At 40.0% G+C, this 21125-nt stretch overlaps 3 protein-coding genes across 3 annotated transcripts; 2 read left to right on the top strand and 1 right to left on the bottom strand.

Annotated features, from left to right (window-relative positions):
• Positions 1-828: 828 nt before the first annotated feature.
• LOC141839455 (BEL1-like homeodomain protein 9) lies at positions 829-4431 on the top strand. The gene is made up of 4 exons (XM_074727200.1): positions 829-1521; positions 2433-2806; positions 3552-3612; positions 3701-4431. Exons 1-4 carry the CDS (start codon positions 946-948, stop codon positions 4220-4222), a joined length of 1533 nt encoding a protein of 510 aa, XP_074583301.1. The 5' UTR covers positions 829-945; the 3' UTR covers positions 4223-4431.
• A 1630-nt stretch (positions 4432-6061) lies between these two features.
• Positions 6062-15644, bottom strand: LOC141839651 (protein RETICULATA, chloroplastic-like). The gene is made up of 9 exons (XM_074727450.1): positions 15556-15644; positions 14623-15297; positions 14447-14545; positions 14141-14361; positions 12759-12828; positions 12516-12595; positions 9068-9132; positions 6858-7053; positions 6062-6496 (listed from the first exon to the last, which is right to left on the bottom strand). The coding sequence occupies exons 2-8, from the start codon at positions 15250-15252 to the stop codon at positions 6860-6862; spliced, it is 1359 nt and encodes a 452-aa protein (XP_074583551.1). The 5' UTR covers positions 15253-15297; positions 15556-15644; the 3' UTR covers positions 6062-6496; positions 6858-6859.
• A 2030-nt stretch (positions 15645-17674) lies between these two features.
• On the top strand, positions 17675-19494 carry LOC141840642 (protein PSK SIMULATOR 1-like). The gene has a single exon (XM_074728689.1). It carries the CDS (start codon positions 17856-17858, stop codon positions 19305-19307), a length of 1452 nt encoding a protein of 483 aa, XP_074584790.1. The 5' UTR covers positions 17675-17855; the 3' UTR covers positions 19308-19494.
• The last annotated feature ends 1631 nt before the right edge of the window (positions 19495-21125 follow it).

The raw sequence follows: 21125 nt of genomic DNA, 5'->3' as shown, positions 1-21125 counted from the left end.
CCTCGACTCGACGGAAACCTCGGGCGTCCCCCTCTCGTTCCCTTCCCAACCCATGCAAATGCAAGCAAAAGATCTATTCCGGCCAGTTTTGAAAACCCCCTGCGCCCGCCTGAAAAGAAAGCCCAGAAAGCAACCCCAACCCACCACAAAAGCAACAAAAAGCCAGCGATTGATATCCATTACACCATGTCCGACTTCAGTACTCCCTCCCACTACGTACTACGTTATATATATTAATTGCCATACCGCCCAGTTTTGAACTCCGTGAACCAAGTCTTCTGCAGCAGAGGACGACGTCACCATATATAACCTCCGTAACACCAGCGTCATAAATATAACACGCTCCAAACTGGGGAAGATCATAACAATATCTTCTCGGAATTAGTATCCGCGACGTATACACAACCGACACGTAGGCGACGATGATGCTCATTCGACGTAAGAACTCCATTATAATCTTAAGCTGAAGATATGGCGTTACGGAGGCTGACATGGCGTCTGCCTGCGCCGCGCCCTCAACCGGCACCGCGACAGCTAAGTGGCGGATGGAACCACTCGTCGACTGCGGGGTCCTCCCTGCGCTGAGCAGCTTCGGCGACGTCCACCACTCACTCGCAGTCACTTGCGACACGCCTGCGAGGGGACCTGCGGATTTGCTCGCTCGCACGTACGCTATTGGTAAAAGAGTCGTACACGAGTTCATCTCGGCGATAAGATTCGACCCGTAATTGGACGGTTTCGGATCAAATTTTTACGGGCGTGATTATAGTGTGTTGTTCTGGTTCGCTTTCGCTTTCACTATTCACTGTTCCCTCTTTCCCCCTTCTCTAGTTGTCTGTTCTCTCTCCTTTGCACTTCCGCTGTAGAAAAAAGCAAGAGAACAAACAAAAGCTGTGAGCTAATTCTCCACCGTTACTCTCTCCAGCGCCACAGATAGATCGATCGATGACTTCTTTGGGCGGGGGCGGCGGAGTAGGAGGAGGGCAAGGGGAGGAACAACTGCAGCTGCTCCGCCACCAACCGCAGACGTACAGCTTCCACCACGTACCGCAGCACAGCCGGCGCGAGAAGCTCCGGTTCCCGCTGGATGACGAACCGCCGCCGCCGGCGGTAGCCTCGGTTCTACACGAGCAGTCGCCGCTCTACCCGGCGAATTCCTTCGCGCCCTTCCTGCCCTCCGTTTCCTACCCCTACCAAGGCGATGTGCACGTGGCGGGGAGTGCGTCGGTCCCGATCTCCGGCAACCAGATCCAAAATCAAGGCTTCTCCCTCTCGCTCTCCTCGCAGTCCCGGCCTACGCAGCTCGGGCCGTTCACTGGTTACGCCACGGTGCTGAGCCGGTCGCGGTTCCTGGAACCGGCGCGGAAGCTTCTGGACGAGGTGTGTCGCGTGGATGGTCAGGGAGTCAAGGGATTCAGCACAGAGGTGGATCCGGCGACTGACTGGGCGCTGCCGGAGCACGGTGGGAAGGAAGGACGGGAGTGGAGAAACTCGAGGCTGCTGCTCTCCTTGCTCGATGAGGTGAGCGTCAGAAAATAATTCATTCTCAGCGTTAATATGAATATCCATAAAATTTTTCGTTAAGATAAATAGCTAAAGAATTATTTGTGCGAGCCGAATTTTTCTTGAGATTACTGTGTGTCGCGGGCATAGGTCTCCGGTGTTGTGTCTATCAATCTAGGGTTTCGAAGTAACTAGTGAGATCATGTGATCCTGTGCTCATGATGACAAGATTTAAATGAAACGTAAATTTCTCTGATGAAATGACAGGTAGTGGTGTAGGCGACAAGATATATGAAGTCTAATGCCAATGCATCTTAAGAATCCTGTCGTGTTGCGTTATATAGAATTTCTGGAATAAATCTAACTATGATGTTGACTAATTTTAATTACTCATCAGTTATGTTCATGCATGTGCGTTAATATGTAAGAGTTGATTGCAAAAATGTTGTATATTCGCCTCTATTAATTTAAATGCTGTAGTTCCACAGATCATCAGTGACTCATTGTTTTCTTCTTTTGCAGTTAAATATCCGCTTTTTTCAATTTATATATCGTATATTTTCCTAACCTGTTGCCAAATCAAGATTACGAATAACATTTATGTTTTCGGGCAACATTTAATCTTTTTTTTGGGGTATCAAATAAAATTTATTCTTTGAATACTACTCCTAGATCTCGATAATAATGGAACATACAGAATTATTTAACCCTTTAGTGTTCTTCTCAGATGGTATCTGTTTGAAATTTGAGCATAGGCTGTTATTTTTAAATTTAAACAGTATGCCAATATAGTTTAAAAGTTTGTCTCGTATGTGATTTAGGTTGAGTAAAATGCCATTTATTTCATAGATTATTAGTTCAATTTTGGTTTTTAAAATAATTATTTAGCACTGTATTTGGTTTGACATTCAAGGGATACTTTTCATTAGGTTTATAGAAGATACAAGCACTACTACCAGCAAGTACAAACTGTCATCACTTCATTTGAATCTGTTGCGGGATTGAGTACTGCTGCACCATATGCACTGATGGCCCTTAGCGCCATGTCTAAGAACTTCAGATATCTTAAGAACAGCATTTCCCATCAGTTTCATCAAACAAGCAAGCGCCTCAGAGATCAAGGCATCAATGGGGATAATATTTCAAACATTGGATTTCTTGAAACTAGTCATCATCCTCAAAGATCGACATGTAGCCCAGCTGCTGCATTTTCTCAACCACATGTTTGGCGGCCACAAAGAGGACTTCCTGAGCGTGCGGTGTCTGTGCTTCGATCATGGCTTTTCGAGCATTTCTTGCATCCGTAAGTAGGCTTTAGTTTGAACTATAGATATTTGTGATGAATATTTAATGGATCAATGGCACATAATAGTTTTACAAACGTTGGTTGGAACTGCATATATGTGGCTTAAGTAGTTAAGGCCTTCAATTTGACACTAGGAGCTGAAGACTTTTAATCTCACCTGAAAATTTACATAGTGTGAAATAAAGTTAAGAATGTGTCTAGATCATTAACAGGATGCAGTTGCAAATGTCTAAGTTTAAGGTTTAATATAAGACTTCCAACTTGTGCATTTAGTTTGCACAAGTTTTTAATGTGATCAGAAAACCTGACTATCCATAGCTCAATAGAACATGTATTGGCTAATTTTTTGCTTGTTATACAATCATTGACTGTATAGAAATGTCAGATCTAGCTTTTTATTTAGATTTAACGTGACAATCTGTGGTTACATGCATGCATGGGGTTATGATATAATATGCCAAAGTAAATTGAATGCATCCCTATCATACATCTTATACTAATTATGTAAGTTGCTGATTTAGATATGGACGTTTCTCACTTTGCCTTAGCTGGCTTTTGTCATCGCTATGTCCAATCATTCTTCTCTACTAATATCAAAATGAGCCACTAGGCAATGATTCAGCAGTTAAATTGTTAATTGGATTCAGTAATTTGTATGGGTTGATGCAACTCATGCTTTCCTCAATATATTGGAGATATAAATAAATTAAATATTTGATCTTTTAATCTTATTATTTTTCAGGTATCCTACTGATGTGGACAAGCAGAACTTGGCCAAACAAACTGGTCTTACAAGAAACCAGGTATAAACTCATGACATTATTATTTAGTTATAAAGCACATCCCCATTTGTAATTAATATTAACACAATTTTGCGGCTTGAGAATGCAGGTCTCGAACTGGTTTATCAACGCAAGGGTAAGACTTTGGAAGCCGATGGTTGAGGACATCTACTCGCTGGAGATGCGGCAGAAGAACAAAATGTCTGCTGTTACCGAGGAACAACCTCAGCCGCCATCGTCTTGCATGACGAATCCAGTTGATGCTCAATCGCTTGGTGGTCAAGACAATAGGTGCTCCTCGAGCAGAGGCATCCAGGATAATAATCTAGCTCCGATGCCCCACCACATCCACGAATCAGTGCTCAATTTTGTTGGCCACGACATGTCGAACCATGATAATGTTGGAGTTGGAGTTGGCAATGGTAGTTTAGCAAACGGAGTGTCTCTTACCCTCGGCCTGCATCAAAACAACGGGGTTTGCTTCACTGAACCAATTCCTCTCACTGTGCCGCGCCGGTTTGGCCTGGACGAGTGTACTGAGACGTACATGGCGAGTGCATTCGGCGCAGAGCAAGATAGGCAATTGGTGAAGGACGTCGGTGGTCGTTTACTTCATGATTTCGTTGGGTAAGTGAATAGATAGACATATATATATATTAAGCCGAATCCTTTAATTATGAATCTTGTAAGATGAACTTTTATTTTGATATTTTACTAATTAATGTCAATTATCATATACAAAAACGTCAGGCCTCATAGCAGAGCTCCTAAGGTTAATTTTGCATCAAACATTTAAATTAATGGGCAGTGTAGCTTGTTAATTATTATTGTCTTTGTAAATGTAGCGTCGTTTTGGTGCTCCCATTGGCTGTCAGTGATGCCAAACTAAATCTTACCTCAAATGTGATGACGACCAAACCTAATCTCAATAAAAAACAGGCACTGTCCTCGATAGATTTTGCGTCAATTTTTAGTAGGTATCCCTTTCAGAGTGTGAGATTTAGTGTGTGGGATTGTTCAGAAGACGACTTCATCTTCTGCTCTAATAGAAAATAACAGTGTGTAATTAATTAATTAAATTCAGACAAAAAACATACGTTATTCTGATCCATTGGCGTATGGATTTTTATCTATTTTAATTGATATCAAGTGTACAGTCTTACGACTTGATTAATTTTTAAAATGATTGATTTGATTTTATAAAAAATCTTTTCATTGATCATGTAAATTGAGAAGCAGGAGAAATTTATCTGATAATTTATTATAAGACTGATCCTTGAAAAACTTAGGTGTCGCTATACCGTAGCCCTGGGGGCGCCTAGGCCTCCATCCATGTTCCATGCATAAGATTGAAACCACATAATTGGAGCAATAAATTAAAATAAATATTATCAATTGATGGCAGGTAGTGTTTGGTGCCGGACAGAAACTACATTAAATTTAAGTTGAGACTGCAGAATCTGGCTGTACATTGGAAATGACATTGTACTGATGCGATGCGAGGTTAGAATAAGTACGTGTCTTGGAAATGACATGAGCATTCCAGAGTGTTCGCTGCAGTGGTGGATCATGGATGGTGATAAAACCACCCTCGTCAACAAGTTTTTGTACGCCACCTAAACCACGGGCCCACGGAAGCCAGTCGCTATACTCGAGACGTGCACGGTGCACAGCCTCGCTCCTTCGGCTCACCATTTTCTCCCCTCAAATTTTGTCGTTCATGTTTCTTTTTCCGCCCATGTAATTTTCTTGTGTTTACTTTTATTGAGAAAATTAAATTCCACGGACATATCACGATTCCGTCGCCGCACGTTCGACGTTGTGTTGCTCCCAGTGCCGCCACATCCTGTCGCTCTCAACTCCGTCGCGTTCTGCCGTTCCCGATGCCCATCCGTCTCGCCGCTCCCAGCATTGTGGCGTTCCACTGCGCCGCCTTCATTTTGTTGCTCCCTGCGCTCCGCGTTCCACCATGCATTCCGCCGCCGCTTCGCCACATTCCATCGCGCGTTCCGCCGGCCCATTGTCGCAGCCGCCTTCCAGCGTGCATCCCATTGACTGCCGCCCAGCGTGCATCATTCCGCAAGTTCGAAGGCGACTATGGAGAATGCAAGGGCAGGCAAAATTGTACTAAGGTAAACAACGGAAAGGAAAGTTGTTGCCTCCAATTTTTTTTCCCCTTTGCTTTATTTTTCTCACTTTGCTTCTTTTCTCTCCCATAAGTTAAACACAGCATAAAGATTGTTTGTCGAATTTGTTCTACCGTTAATGATTTGCTAACTGGATCTTCAATTACAGTCACGGTGTTATATACAAGCCACCTTTAGCATTATATTTTTATGTCCATAATATTAACTTGCATACATCTTATTTTCCAATCGTCTTTATATTCCATTTCCATTTTATAAATCTTTTCTATTTTTACTTTAAGATCTGATCATCGCACCTCATCGTTCACCTATTCTCCTTCCAATTATATAAAACAAATTTCTAAAATTTAAAGTTTTACATTTAATTCAAGCCATTTTATAATCACACATTATTACGCAACAGGACAAGAATTTCCAGCCCTGCTTTAGCGTTATAAAATGAGATGCAATGGCGCTGAGAAGATTGCAAATCCTGGTTACCGCTTAAAAGATGCCCTAGAATTCTACTGTTGACAAACAACTAGCAAGTCCAAGGGATAATCCGTACCGAAACTAAGCCAAACAACAGCTCTGCTCATTTGAGCAGGCCTAATTCCCAGAAACATCGTGCTATAAAGCGGCTTTACTGCTGAATGGAAGATAAATAAAGAACAATTCGAACTAATCCAAAACATGGAATGAAGCTAGCCCCCTGAGTGTATCAGACCTAGAATGAAAGATCCATCTGATAAAAGCTTGCTCGTAGAGACGATCCATCCCTGCATGTACCAAGAAACACATTCAATACGATTCAATTCATAATAATTATGATGATGATGAAACTACAAAAACTTTTGGATTCAGAAGTTAGACGACAGTTAAGCAGGGCGTGCTAATACAATACCGTGTCATCATTGATACTACGAAAGTGTTAATTAAAAATATTTCACAGTTGGGGATAAAACATTAAAGTCCAATGCACTGGGATAAAAAAATAAGGAAGCAGAGGACAAACATTAGAATGGAGGTCACTGAGAATGAATGATATTAAACTAGAAGCAATAGCTTGGCCAATTTAGCACAAACCTGAGACAATACACAATACACATAATTATGCAATGAAGTCTTGCAATTACATACCCTCATTGGACGCCGCTCCACCTGGCCCAATCAACAAACTGCATTCCACCATAGATGTTGTTGGCAAAGCGAACACCAACAGTAAAAGCCATTGCAATGGACGGGGTTTGTTTGGCTACAACCGAAGCCTCAACTAGACGTTCCAGGCCATTTATAATCTGGTAACGAGTATTAGAAGAAACAGCAAGGAAAACACCTGTGAATCCAAAGGAGGCTACTGTTAGTAATTAGCCTTAAGGGACATGCCTGAGATTACCTGCATGTACTGAAGAAAACCAAATACTGCTGTTATGCTATATTAATTGACAGCAGAGTGACATGCAGTACTGGCAACAGAAATGCATCACTGTCAAATAAGAGGCCGGTTAAATAATGCATTTACTGGTTCGTGAATGTCAGATTGCTTGCGAGTCTTTTGAGTATGTTAGTCTTGGCTTATTACCAGTTCGGCAATTTATCAAAGGGTGCACGTAGATTTGAAAAATTCTCAAATTATGCACCATACTATGAAAATGATCAAAGGACACGCTGATTTGCGATGACTTTCCCGTTCTACCCCTTCCGTCAATATTAACTTTTCACGAGCCGATTACCAAAGCATATCACATTCAAAGGATTAAATATAAACGTTGATTTTCAAAATATGTCACATTCAAAAGATTAAATATAAAAATTATTTCTGTGATTTGAATGCATATAATCTCAATATCTCTCTCCCTCTCCCTCTCCCTCTCCCTCTCCACTCTTAGAAAGTAAATCTCTCTCTCCATTAAATATAAAAATTATTTCTATGATTTAGATATATGCAATCTCAACATCTCTCTCCACTCTTGAAAAGCAAATCTTCATCCCTTTCTCTCTCACCTACCGATTTATATAACTTTGAATTTATTTTTTTTAATTTAACCACTAAATCGAAATCAAGATTTGACATCAAATCTACCTTCTCCAAACTCTATTTTTTCATGTGGTTGCAAATTCATAGAAATTCAAATAGTCTAAGTTTATCAGTGGATTTCGCTCAAAATCCACTAATTGACCTAGAGAGCTTCGATTGCACCCATTCTAAGTCTTGTAAGTTTCTGAAGTGTCAAGGAGTCCAAATGTGTCCTCCTTTATTGTTTTCGAACTTCCCTAATAATGTTAAAGAGAAAATAGTCTTCAGCTAAAATGATTGAACTGAAAGTTAACATAATACTGAAGTCTAAAATAAGTAATGGAGGACATCTTTGGACTCCTTGCGACCTCAGAAACTCACAGGACCTGAAATGAGTATAATCTAAACTCTCTAGGTTAATCAGTGAGTGAAATGGATGTAATCTTAACTCTCTAGGTCGATTAGTGGGACCGAAACTCATTGATCGACCTAAAAAGCTCATATTACATCCATTTTAGGTCTTGTGAGTTTATAAGGTCGCAAGGAGTCCAAAGGTGTCCTCCATTACTTATTTCGGGCTCTTCATAGGTGCTCCAGTATTATGGTATTATGCTAACTTTTAACACAAACGTTCTAATTAAAGACTTTTTTCCCCTTTGCACTATTAGGGAAGTCCGAAAATAATAAAAGAGGACACATTTGGAATCCTTGACACTTCAGAAACTCACAAGACTTGTAATGAGTGCAATCAAAACTCTCTAGATTGATGGATTTTAATCGAAATCCACTGATGGACCTAGACTATTTGGATTTCTGCAAATTTGCAACCACATGAGAAGGTAGATTTGAAGTGCTTTCCTTTCCACGAATGAAGAAAGAGGGAGAGAAAGAGATGTTGAGATTGCATGCATCCAAACTACAAAAATAAATTTTATATTTAATCTTTTAAATGAGATATGTTTTGAAAATTGACGTGTGGAAAGTTAATGTTGACGGAAGAGATAGAATGGGAAGGTCACTACAAATCAGTGCGCCCTTTGATCATTTTCAAAATATGATGCATGATCTAAGAATTTTCCAAATCTACATGCATTCTTTGGTAAATCGCCATAATCAATTGTTTCACATAGGGAATGACTGCTAAAGAAAATTACGAAAATGCCTATTTACAAAAAGCTTGAATGCAGTTCCATCCATAAAACTACATATGTTTTTAACGTGTTAATTATGAGTAAAAGGATTACTTATGTTGGATACATATAGTAACCTTGATAACTTGAAGTATTAGAACATTGAAAATTCAAAGATAATGGAAGTTTGTTAAAAAGCATACCCCAGAGAGCAGCGCTTTTAATCAGGGGTGGAACTGGAATATCGTCTTCTTTTTTGTTTACACTCCTGCACATGGGAGATACAGCATAAATGATGCATCATAAGGCAGAAGCACTCTAGTGGTGAGGAGATCTGAATGTTGCATTTGATTTTTTGATTTTAATGGGATAGTTGTATCAAGTACAAGGGCACCAAAAGATATTCACTAGGCAGTCATAATGTCAGTTACCAATTGTTCCAAAAAATCAGCTTCAAATCATGCATTATTAGATTATAAAATCAAAAAGAGCAGCACGCAATTATTATCTTGAGGAAAAGCTCACAAACATTTTTTTGAACATAGTCACTCTAGTCATTCTCTGCAGAAGATCTTGTAATGCTATGGGTTCCATTTTCACCAGTGTAGTAGGGAAGATACTATAGTAAAGTTAAAGATATGCTATAGATATATCTTGAACACCAAGTGCTGCCAGCCATACACGAAACAAGAATCCCATGAGTAAGAGTTGCAGGTCCAGGATCAACTGTCTGTGGGTGGTGCGAAATTATCGTATAGAAGTTGAATTTTTAACTGACTGTATGAGGAATTCAGGATGAAACGCAGTAAAAATATTACTTATTAGATCAGATTCTATCAATGATTTTTACAAAAATACAAAAAAAAGAGACTGATGTGAACAAAAACATAAAATATAAAACAAGTTATGTCCAAATTTATGGAATCTCTGATGATAAAAATATAATATATGCACTCCTTATGAAAACTTATAAATACTATGATTCGTTGGAGTTATTTTTATAAAAGGAAAAAATGCACAGAGTAAACTTAATGACCAATAAATAAGAAAAATAATAGCTCAATTACCATGGCATAGTATTTTAATGGATGCAATTGAATAGTGTAAAAATGTATTACCTCTATAATATTTTGTTTTGTCTTTTGCAAAAGGTGGAATCCGCCACTCTAGCGGCCCCACACGGTCAGCCCCACAACCATCTGTGAGGAGGTAAATCGAGAAACTACAGTTGATTACGACGGAGGAGAGTATTGCTCGATTTCGCCGAGATTCGAATCCTTGCTCTCTTCTGCAAGTCTGCTCTGTCGTAACCAACTCAGTTATACCCGAGGACAATTGCACCCACTCAGACAATCTAAGTTCACACGAAGACATCATAGACATTTCTCGTATGCATATTTGTTTCGAAGGAAGGCCAAGCCCACTTCAATTTTTGTTATTCTTGCTTTCTTTGTTTTCTGAGCAAGCTATTCATCTTACCATTTTCTATTATACAATCTTGTAGTTATAATTTTGTATTTGTTAAACAAAGAGATACACAAGAATTTCTCCAATTCCATTTTTTAACATGGTAATCAGGTATTAGAGCCCTCTCTCAGTATTTCCTAATGACATCGTTCCTCTGCGTCCACAGACCTGCTACTACTCACTGTTCTGTCCAAATCTCCTGTTGAGATCTCGTCATCTGCGACGCTCTCCCATTCTCAGACACCTCACTTCCCTGCTCACATCCAACTGCCCTGCCTTTCACAATCATATGTGATGTGGCAGAAATATATTACCCTCATGTATCATGTGGGATAAAGTCAGAAAGTCAATTCATCTTTAAAATTAGAAAATCCTATGACCGTTTCACCCTAAGAAAAAGGAAAATATCTTGAAATATTTTTTAAACAAATATCTCGAAATATTTCTAACATATCAACTATAATTTTCTCAAGTCTTTAAACTCATTCCTCATGCTAAATCCTAATTTGAGCGTCGGAGTGATTTACCGGGATCCACCACCGGCACCATTCTAGCTCTTTTTTTTGAGTATTTTTCAGGTCTCTTCATTTCTCCGAGCGACTATCTTCGAGGAACGTGTACGTCAACAGTTCATGAATCAATGGCTTGATCATCTACGATGTATTGACCAGAACAATATCTTTGAGTCCTTCAGGTACCTGCAACCACTAGATCTTCTGGCAGTTGTCATCTTCCTTACAAGTTCCCATCCTAACTAGATTCCTCCTCAAACACCGACAAAATCATGCTTGGGGGGGGGGGGGACTCAATAGCTGGGCATCTTCTCACTCACCATCCGCTGTTACTGATCAGGCTCTTTCCACTGCAGCCTAGGCAACTAACTGTTGACAATCTCACACTGATGGATTGTGCCCCCGGAGGGACACCAGACGCCTCCAATTTTGTCTGATCTGGGTGTTTTTGGTGCTTCCTAGTTTCTCATTCTAGATCTCGACAATGGTTTCTGGATCCTCTCAACGCTGCCCAATGAAGCAGCAACCATGACTTTATGGTGTCACTTGATCACGCATTCTCCAGATCCACTGTGATCTTTTGTGTCTGCATGTCTGACATCGGCTGCATCAGATCCTGATTTCCAAGTTCCAACAATCAACCAAATCCAGTTGCGATCTAATATTGGTTTCTCTTTGGCAGAAAAATATGCAAGATTGCAGCAATAGCAAGAAGAATGGGCAATCTTGTCCATGATTCTCCTAACCAACATCATGGCACATGCATTCAAAAAGAAATCACAAAAATGACTCTAGCGCTTTCAATTAATGTCAAGTGTGTGCCTGGAAGATGATTAGCCAAGGTCATGATAATGGTAATTCATCTGTCACTCCCATGTCTGCCAGTACTCATTTTCAAGATAATCTTTCAAACACTTGGCTCTTTGATTCTAGATTATCAAAATGCATGATTTTCAATTTCTTGTTCAAAGTAGCTGACACCTCTCAGCCCCTCTGAAAACGCAAATAAATTGGTGGAAATCTAGTTTCTGCAATATCCTATGATAATATTTTCAATTTTTCTCTTGTTCAAAATATCTCACACCTATCAGCCCCTCTTAAAAAACAAATAAGTTGGTGGAAATCTTGTTTCTGCAACATCCTTCGATAGCATTCCTTCTAAGCAATTAATGATAAAAAAAATGCCTTTTCATTTTCGACATCTATCCATGACCTTATCTCTACTGGTCAATTGGTTGACTAGGGTTTGTGGTACACTATAAAGAACACTTGAAATGAATAAATGAATAAGAAAACTTTCCCTAGTTTGTGATTCCTTGGAAGGAACGACAGAGGATAAGTTTAAATCTTCTAAAGTTGATTGTTTAAACATAGAAAGACTACTGACATAGATTTATAAAAATAATCATTTTGGTCGGATTCCTTGACCAAAATCTTGAATAGGAATAGGGCAACAGTGGCATGTCAATAAGCACAGGAAAATCATTCCAGTCTTTTCCTTTCCTTTGTCCATTTCTGCTAGGAAATGGACAGAAAATACGCTTGGGCAAACTTTTCCCCTTGCGTGTTTCCTTCCTTTGTTCACTCCATAGTAAACATAGTCAAAGTAATGCAAAATGATAAGAGTTTCATTATTGATGCTGATATTGATATATGCCTAAGATAAGCTGACCTTTTGGCAGTCATAATCAAATTTGCAATGCCCTGCCCTATCAGTCCACATGCAAATCCAACCGTTCCATATAAGAAACCCTGGTTGCAAAGCAGGTTAACTATAATTTTATAACACATCCCTTTATCAAATAATATACAAGAAGAAAATGGAAACGATACTGTCACATTGCTTGAAACTCACAATTAACACCCTAAAAGCAAAAAAAAGGAGTAATAATACTTCTTTTGATCACAATAATACCTTATAGAAATAAGTCGCCATTCTCTGTTTAATTGAAAATTTGCATCCTGGTCTTTCAGCTTCAAATACACTGTATTATAAGCATTCATGTTATTTAACATACTGGATTCTTCTAATTGATTCAGAAGCAAGAAATTTAAATTACAAAGTAACAAGACAGAACAAATTTAATAATCACACTAATTGCTAAGAGTGTGATTTCAACTAGAACAACAATGCAGACCTTGATGCAAAAAATAGGCATGAAATACTTAAGTAGTTTGAAAAAGTCACACATGACAGAATCATTATACAGTATTTTCAGCTTCTTATTAGATTCATTATGGTAGCAGCTTATGGTAGCAGCAAAGGCAGTTCATTTTCTTCACTGTCAGTGAAACAAATCACCAACATAAAATAATAGCTTTTCCACAGAAGATTAGCAAGTAGCTTAATCTTGGGAATGATAAAAAAAGCCTCCTACCTGGGTAAAGATCACAGAGCCATTCCCACAACTGAGTTTGGTTGGAGTGAAGTGTCAACAGCACTGATAATTACAAGGAACACTGATATCCTTTCTCTTTTACTTGCTCTCAATCAAACCATTGCCAGTTTCCAATTCTCCTTTTTAACTTAAATTAATTGGTTCACTTTGTAACTTTCATTCTAAAATCTAAAACTTATGACATATCACACCAGTGATTATCTTCCTTCCTTCCCTTCAAAAAAAAATCCACAATCTTCTTTCATTTTATGAAAATGAATAAAGAATCGTACATGACATTTGTCATTCTGTGAGGATAAAATTCCAAAACTACAGCCAATACTCAATATATAGTCTTTCTTTCGATGCAAAAAATAACTGACTACAGCCACCTTCCTCATGCCTTACTCATGTCACTTTAATCTCACGTGTAATATAGCTTCATTGTCTGAGAGCAATATTACTTTAGCCTTGAATTTAATCACTTTCTACTGTACATATGGGAAAAGTTGCATATATCACATTATCTATCTGACAAGTCTCGAATAGTATAGATAGCTTAATTATAGCCTTTTGTTATTCTATACTTAAATCCCAAATAACTTAATTTGCAAATTAGATGAAGAAATCTCTATCCTTTTTTTGCACTTTACCTATTACACTCGTATATTAAGGAATCCACATCAAACATTGTTCACCAGAGTAATTGGAGTCATATTTTCCTATTTTTGTCACAATTGAAAGTATATGTTCTCAATCATGAGCATCTTAACCATCAATAGAAACAGATGACTTGAAGGATCATCACAAGATATTTCTTCCAATAATTACTAATATATGACTACAAGAGTCAATTTGTGTTTCAGATAGCATCACAATCTTTGGCTGGAATGAGACATCAGAACTGGCAAGCTCATACCTGCTAGGGAGAGCCGCATAAGCACGTGTTATACGTCCCAATATGCTGTTTGAAGTAGATACTTGGCCAAAGCGTGCATACGGTGCTAGCATACCAACTAATGCTACATTAACAACTACACCTACCAAGAGGTCTGCAGCATACAACTCAAATTCTGCCCAGAAATCTTTGCCCCTCTTTTGGATTTCCGCAAATGTTGCACAGCATGAATCAATAATTATCTGCAACATTCCAAAGAGCATTCCAAAGAAATCATGTCATGGTTATATGCGATTCGCATACTAAGAGAAATAAATTTAAGTAAACCTCAGTGCCAATTTTGAAAAGGAAAGATGGGTCAGCAAGCATCCGGTTACGAAACATAGCACAATATTTCATTGCCACACCAATCGGCCAAGCTGATGCCTTCCACACATCACAAAAGGTTAAAATAATTCTGGTATGAGATTATGGTTGGACATGAACTCAGATTTGAAAATTACCTGCAGATCCAAGTACCTATACAGGAGGAGCTGTTGGATCCCACTGGTTTTAGCAGCCTCAAGCATGTCAAAAGGAAGACTCGCACTGTGAGCCTCTACTTCTTTGACCACTTCCTCGTACTTCAAGAGTGGCCCAAATTCTTCTTCTTCGTAACCACCACTATTATCACCACCATTGTCTCCCCCTCCTCCCCCTCCTCCTCCAGGTGGAATGTTCTTGTTACCCCCTGTTCCATCAAGAATGTCTCTGCTTTCGTTTCCATTATGGTTGTCTACATGGTAGTCGTCCATAATGCTAATATCATTCTTCAGAGGAGCATCACTGGAGCCCTTTAAACTACTAACTGTTTCTCCCGAGCTGACCTCTGCTGAAGGCCGCAGCTCGCATCTGATGGCAGTGCTAAGTTTCCTCCTATTCAAGCAAAGCTCAGTGTTTTCGGCTCTAAAACAGGCCAAGAAAGTAGCTTTCGAGCGTAAGCTGATCCCCATTGCAAGTCTAGCCTGTTGTGCGAAACAAATAACATCTACACTAACATCTCTACTCCGGCAACTGATGAGACTGATTCTATGGTAGCCATCAGCCGCCACAGACGTTGAGAGTGATCCAAACTTCGACAAAGACAACGCCATTTCTTATTATTTTACTAGTCCACTCTCCCGTAGAAACACCCTAACCTGCACGACCAAATTATGAAAAAAAAAATAGTAATATTGTTAATAAAAAGCATAAGAATCAGTGGGTAGGAAATCAAACAAACAAAAAAAACAAAACAAAACCTGATCGGGTTATAGCATACAGCGACAGATGCTAAGCTATTAGTTCTTAGCATAAAAAAAATAGAACAACCTAAAAAACGAGGAACAGGAAAAGAATCGACTGAAACTATGAAAAGTAACAACGAAAATGTTGAGAAAAATCGCGCTATTGAATACCGAATAGAGGGTTCGCCGAAAGACGAGGTGATCGACGCATTAGCTAGACGCTGAGGCGGCACCGCGATGAAAGAAGAGGCGTAACGTCGCTGCGCTCACGATTTCTCTTCCGGGACGCCGCCAACTGCGGGGAAGTGTGCGGAAGCTGGACGGCCGAGATGTTAATTGGCGAAAAGCGGACGGTTGAAGATGGAGGATCTAGCAATGGGAGATGGGGGTTGCAACGTCACGGTTCTGACCACATGTTTCAGTCCCACGAGACGATCCAGTTTTTAAAACCGGACCAGTTTCTGAACCGATCCAGGACCAAATAGATTCAACCAATTTAAAATTTGTTTAAAAAACAAATAAAAACAAACAAACTTAATCTGTTTTGGTTGGTAGTGTTTACGGCTCCTAGTTGAGGTTAACATAAAATTGATAATTAATTTTAACGTAGAATTTATTAATTATAATTGATATTTTTATTTGAATTGAAACAATAACGATGAACTAAAATCAAAGGTTGGGGGCGTCACTGGTGATTGTGTTGACGACTTACTTTGTTCTCGATGGTGGGTGGTAATTAGATCATCAATTGTGTGATCTCATTGACAAAGAAACTTAGATAGATTAATTGATATTGATATTTTTTATTATAGTTGTGTTTTTCTTATATTTTATTTTTACTTAGTGAAGGATTTATAGTCAGTGAGAATATTGGGAAAAAAAGGGCAAAGAGGGATGAGGTGGGATTGAAGTCGTGGCCGGTTAAAGTTAAAGTGCATCCTTTTTACTAAATCATTAAAAATTATTAAATAAGTTATTTGTTTGCCAAATACTAAATTATTATTGTTTACTTTTAAAACTCATTTCCACTTACATTATATTTTTATTGAGTTTTATTGTCGACTTTATTGTCATGCTGCACAAAGACATTCTTTCAGGTTATAAAAACATCATGAAACTTAATGCGTTTTATAATTTAAAGGTTTATGATAAGTTTTAGAATTTATATTGATCACATGCTCAATTCAATCTTAAAATTTATATTTTTTAGAACGAGCTCTATAAGACACTCTTTGTATAAATATTTATTTTAGTTGAACTGTTCATATATCCATGTTAGATCATTCGCAATCGTAGGAGTTATTATGAGAGCCTTTTTATGGACTTTACAATGCCGCATCAAAAATACATTTTTTTATTTATCTCTCTACTATAAATATAGATTTTTATTATCAATAATTTTAATTTTAAAAAATAATGAGCAATTCCTCATTCCCATCCGGAGAGGAAGCTCTTTATATTTGACGTGCCATCCCTCAAATTTCATTTTTTTAATAAATAAATAAATAAATTTAAATTGAGGTTACAAATAAAACACTTGTGAATTCGACGTCTTTCTCTGTGCATTCCGAATCCACAGTGGCACAAAAAAGGAGGACAAAAATCAAGACGAGTCAATTTTTTTTCAAATTATTAAAAAATTTTAATTTTTTATCCAAAAGATGTTTGATCGTGTTTAATCATGGATTTAATTATAATTTAATATCTTTTGTCTAATTTTTAAATTAATTATTTAAATAATTATAAAATTATAATTACTATAACGTAAATAAAAATAATAAAAATTTATATTATATCAATTATAAAATTATAATTACTATAACAAATATTATTAATTCGCATTGTATCGTCTAGTTTATGTTATAATAGTTATTATATCATTCAAAATTTAATTAAAAATAAATATTAAAAAATATCTAAATAATTATACGTGACTAAATAATAAAGCGAGGTGTCGATGTGATAAGAAATAAAGCAGGACGTCTCTACGCTAATTTGGAAAAAAAACGTTTTTTTGAAATTATCTTTTTAAAAAACATATCCTATCCTTTTATCAACCACAATCGCATTCCTCTACTGCACCCTCTTAACGATTGGACAGGACATACGGGCCCCTCTCAGTCTTGACCTGAGACTTAAATCCTTAAACAGGTATGTGCATAATTTGCGTCGGCTACTTTGGAACGCCGCCGTCGCCCAATTCAAAGCCCCGGGACTTTTTTCTCTGACTGAATTTTGGAATTTATTGATCAGATTGATTTGATCAATCTCTATCTCTCTCTCTCTTCCGTCTGATTTTGCACAACCGCGTCGACGACTCCACGGCGGCCGTGGAGATGCAGGAACGATAAGAACACCTCTTCCGCCTATTCCTTATCATCCCCAACCCCAACCAAGCTGCGGCGCTCCAATTCTCGAAGTCCGGTTCTCCCAGTTCCAGTCTAATCTCGATCAATTCCACAAGCACCACCATGGGCGTCCCGAAAGTGTTCGAGAACCTCCGCGGCCGCATCGACCTCGCCGATCGTCACGTCGTCGGCATTCTCACCTTCGAGGCGGCCGCTGCCATGGCTCGCCTCGTCTCCCTCCATCGCTCCCTCGCCGAGGACCAATTCCTCCACCTCCGCCACATCATGCGCTCCCAGGGCGTTGCCTACTTGACGTCCAAGGACCAGTCCTTCCTCCTCCGTCTCGCCTGCGCGGACATCCTCGCTGAGCTCGACAAGGCTGCCACCTCCGTCGCCCGCCTCTGCCCCAAGTGTCGTGATCCTATCCTTCGTAGATTCGATCGGTTCTACGACGACATCAAGGCTGGCGCACTGCGACTCGGGCGTGTCGCCGAGGTGGACCGCCTCGGGCTCGGCTCCACCGAGAAGGACGTCGAGAAGCGTCTTAAGAATATGGAGAAATGGGTGGAGGCGGCATCAAAGTTGTACGAGGAGATGGAGGAGCTCAATGGGCTCGAGGCGGCGGAGCAGCGGGTTGAGCAGCAGAATCGTCACAGTGGGCCGATTCCGAAGCAGCAGCAACCTGGCGTTTCGACGGTTCAATCGGAGGTGGTCTCGGCACAGCGCAATAGGGTCCGCCGGCTCAAGGAGGAGTCTCTATGGAGCAAGAGCGTCGACAAGATCGTCGATCTGATGGTCCGCGCTGTCATCACCGTTTTCGCCAGGATCTGCGCCGTCTTTGGTCCCTACGTTCTCGGCTTTCCGCCTGTGCCGCCCGAGAGAAATTATAGCCGTTTCCCGTTGTTCCCAGGCGGTCTCGATTTGTTCACCAAGCGATCTTCGGGTCCGATTCATCGGCCATCGGCGGGCAAGGAAGTCCCCATCGTGAGCAACTCTGCTCCCATGGTAATGCGGAAGGACACACCTCAAAAGTGGTTCGACGAAATGCGCAACTTGTTGGAAGCAGGGCCGAGCACCGTCGGTGGCTCGGGCTTGGCGTTGAGGTACGCCAACATAATCGAGCTCGCTGAGAAATTAGGCGAGTCGATGGCAGAGGAAGGAGAGGAAGCGGCGGCGGCGGCGGAGAGGGAGGAGCTCTATGAGATGTTGCCGTCGGGGATGCGAACCGCAGTGAGGGCGAAGCTGAGGGAATGCTGGCGGCGGGAGGGTGGGACGAGGGACGCAACGATGGCTGAAGGGTGGCGGGAAGCGGTCGGGCGGATTCTGGCCTGGCTAAGGCCGGTGGCAAGCGACACGCTCCGATGGCAGGAGGAGCACTATATGGAGCAGAGGTTCTACACAAGGCCGCGGGCCTTGTTGCTGCAGACGCTACATTTCGCCGATCAGGAGAAGACTGAGGCCGCCATCGTGGAGGTCCTCGTCGGGCTGAGCTGTGCGCATTGGTACCGTGAGCAAGCGCAGGTCGAGTCGTCAGGTTTTGACCATGTCTCTCGTGGAGACCATCAATGGCGATGAATTTGCCCAGATAGTTGCCGCGAATTCGTAGAGGCAGTTCTGAAATCAACCTTATTCTTTGCTCACCATCTCCAAGACGGTAGATATTACGCGTATAAACATTTTCTTATTGCTTTGTTGAATTAACACGCGATTACGTGCAAACTGTCGGAAAGAGTCGACAAAAAAATAGGGAAATTTTATTTTAGTCTGTTGCTTTTGAATTCTGCCAACGTTTGCTCTGTAAATTGCAGGTATGAACGTCCTCATTCCTAACTTCTTGTCGTACTCGTGCTCAAAGTCTACACTATTAACTCTGCAATACATTGCTATTGCCTAAAACCCTTGAATTCGTCATAAAAACATTAAAATTTTCATGAGAGAGCAACTCTGCTTCATGGGGCTGTACCTTATTTGAACATTTCCCCCTGGTTGGAACTTGGAATAGATTTTTTTTTGTTTGGCCCGTGACGTTCCAAAAAATATAAACTAGCTTCTAAAAGTTTACATTGTTGCAGTCTGACCTAAGAAGATGCCAATGTCAATTTTATTTTTATTTGTCTTTTGGAAATCATCAAATTTGTATTGATTTGGTCCATGATGATCCCAAACTTTTTTGTCCATAAAGAGAAATGACTTTTTTTTTAGTGAACTTTAGTTACACTCAAACTATCACACGAAAAGACCAAGTCAATAATCGAGTTATTTACGTGATCTTAAACTTAGAATATAAATTATGATTCATAAACAAAAATTATCTAAAAACTATAACAACACAAAGTTGAGAACGAATTGTATTCTCATGAGATTGTGAAAAGTTTTACCTCTTCATATATGTATGATTGTAGGATCAATTATATGAAGTCGTTGGAGTGGTTGATTCACTCAACAATAAATTAGAAAAGTTGTTAAATAAATTTTTATTGTTAATATATAGAAGGATAATGGACAATAGACGAACCTGAATAGCAAAGATAAAGAGGGAAGTGGTAGGCAAATTGGTCGATCTTCTAAGGTCCTGAAGAAAATTAAACTAAGAACTCAAAAGGGTAATATAAATCATAGATTTACCTCTAACTTTATTAAATTATTAATTAATAATACATACAGTAATATTTGACAACATATGCATATGAAATATATAATATTAATTAAATAACAACTAAAATCCGTACTCAAAATTAAAAAAATCTAATATATTTTTAAAAATCAATTTATTCTTATTTTTAGTTTCGCGTCAAAACTGATGGAATTGTCAGCGTAATCCGAACAAGATTTTGTCCCCACATAAAATTTATTGTTGGCGTGATTTTCTACTGCGCCAAGGAACACTGAAACTCGAAAAGCGGCAGCAGAGACGCCGGCTCCACCGCCGGCACAGAGAGAGCCGGGTGACTCCATCCCTTCGGCGACGACGTCGTCTCCATATTCACTTCACGCTCCTTTTCCTCGTCCTGCACAGCGTCGTCGTCCCACATCAACGGCAAAGGCGAAAGAACAAGCGGCGACAGAAACGGAATTGGAACTGCCTCCTCCTCCCACGCGAAGTTCGCCTTCATCTCGTCGGTATTGATTTGTAGCAACGCCGGCGCTAGCCTCTGGAGCCGGCTCTGGCTGGCCGCCTTCTTGCCGTCCGCTTCGACGCCGCTCTGCATATTCGATCTCGATTACTTCCAGCTATGGCAGAGGCGTACAATCAAGACGACAAGGATAAAGACGATAGCACATACGTACGGCGTATTGAACATAACGCCGCGTGGCCAATGGAAATTGGAAATGGATGTGGTACGTGGAGGCCGTGGCGCGGTGGGATGGCTCCATCCTGTTTGAATGCGAGGA

The sequence above is a fragment of the Curcuma longa genome, chromosome 11 (genome assembly GCF_044706935.1).
Source record: "Curcuma longa cultivar G26 ecotype Majalengka, Jawa Barat chromosome 11, ITB_CL_G26_1.1, whole genome shotgun sequence".
Classification (NCBI taxonomy): Eukaryota; Viridiplantae; Streptophyta; class Magnoliopsida; order Zingiberales; family Zingiberaceae; genus Curcuma; species Curcuma longa.
The sequence above is the reverse complement of the archived record's forward strand: the minus strand, read 5'-3'. Positions and strand labels throughout refer to the sequence as shown.

Bases quoted from the DNA above. Each gene is read 5' to 3' on its own strand.
- LOC141839455 (XM_074727200.1), top strand. From the start codon at position 946: ATGACTTCTTTGGGCGGGGGCGGCGGAGTAGGAGGAGGGCAAGGGGAG. The intron at 2,807-3,551 runs GTAAGTAGGCTT...ATTATTTTTCAG, and splicing joins TTCGAGCATTTCTTGCATCC to GTATCCTACTGATGTGGACA. The intron at 3,613-3,700 runs GTATAAACTCAT...TTGAGAATGCAG, and splicing joins CTGGTCTTACAAGAAACCAG to GTCTCGAACTGGTTTATCAA.
- LOC141839651 (XM_074727450.1), bottom strand. From the start codon at position 15,252: ATGGCGTTGTCTTTGTCGAAGTTTGGATCACTCTCAACGTCTGTGGCG. The intron at 14,546-14,622 runs GTAATTTTCAAA...GATGTGTGGAAG, and splicing joins ATAGGTACTTGGATCTGCAG to GCATCAGCTTGGCCGATTGG. The intron at 14,362-14,446 runs GTTTACTTAAAT...GGAATGTTGCAG, and splicing joins TTTTCAAAATTGGCACTGAG to ATAATTATTGATTCATGCTG.
- LOC141840642 (XM_074728689.1), top strand. From the start codon at position 17,856: ATGGGCGTCCCGAAAGTGTTCGAGAACCTCCGCGGCCGCATCGACCTC.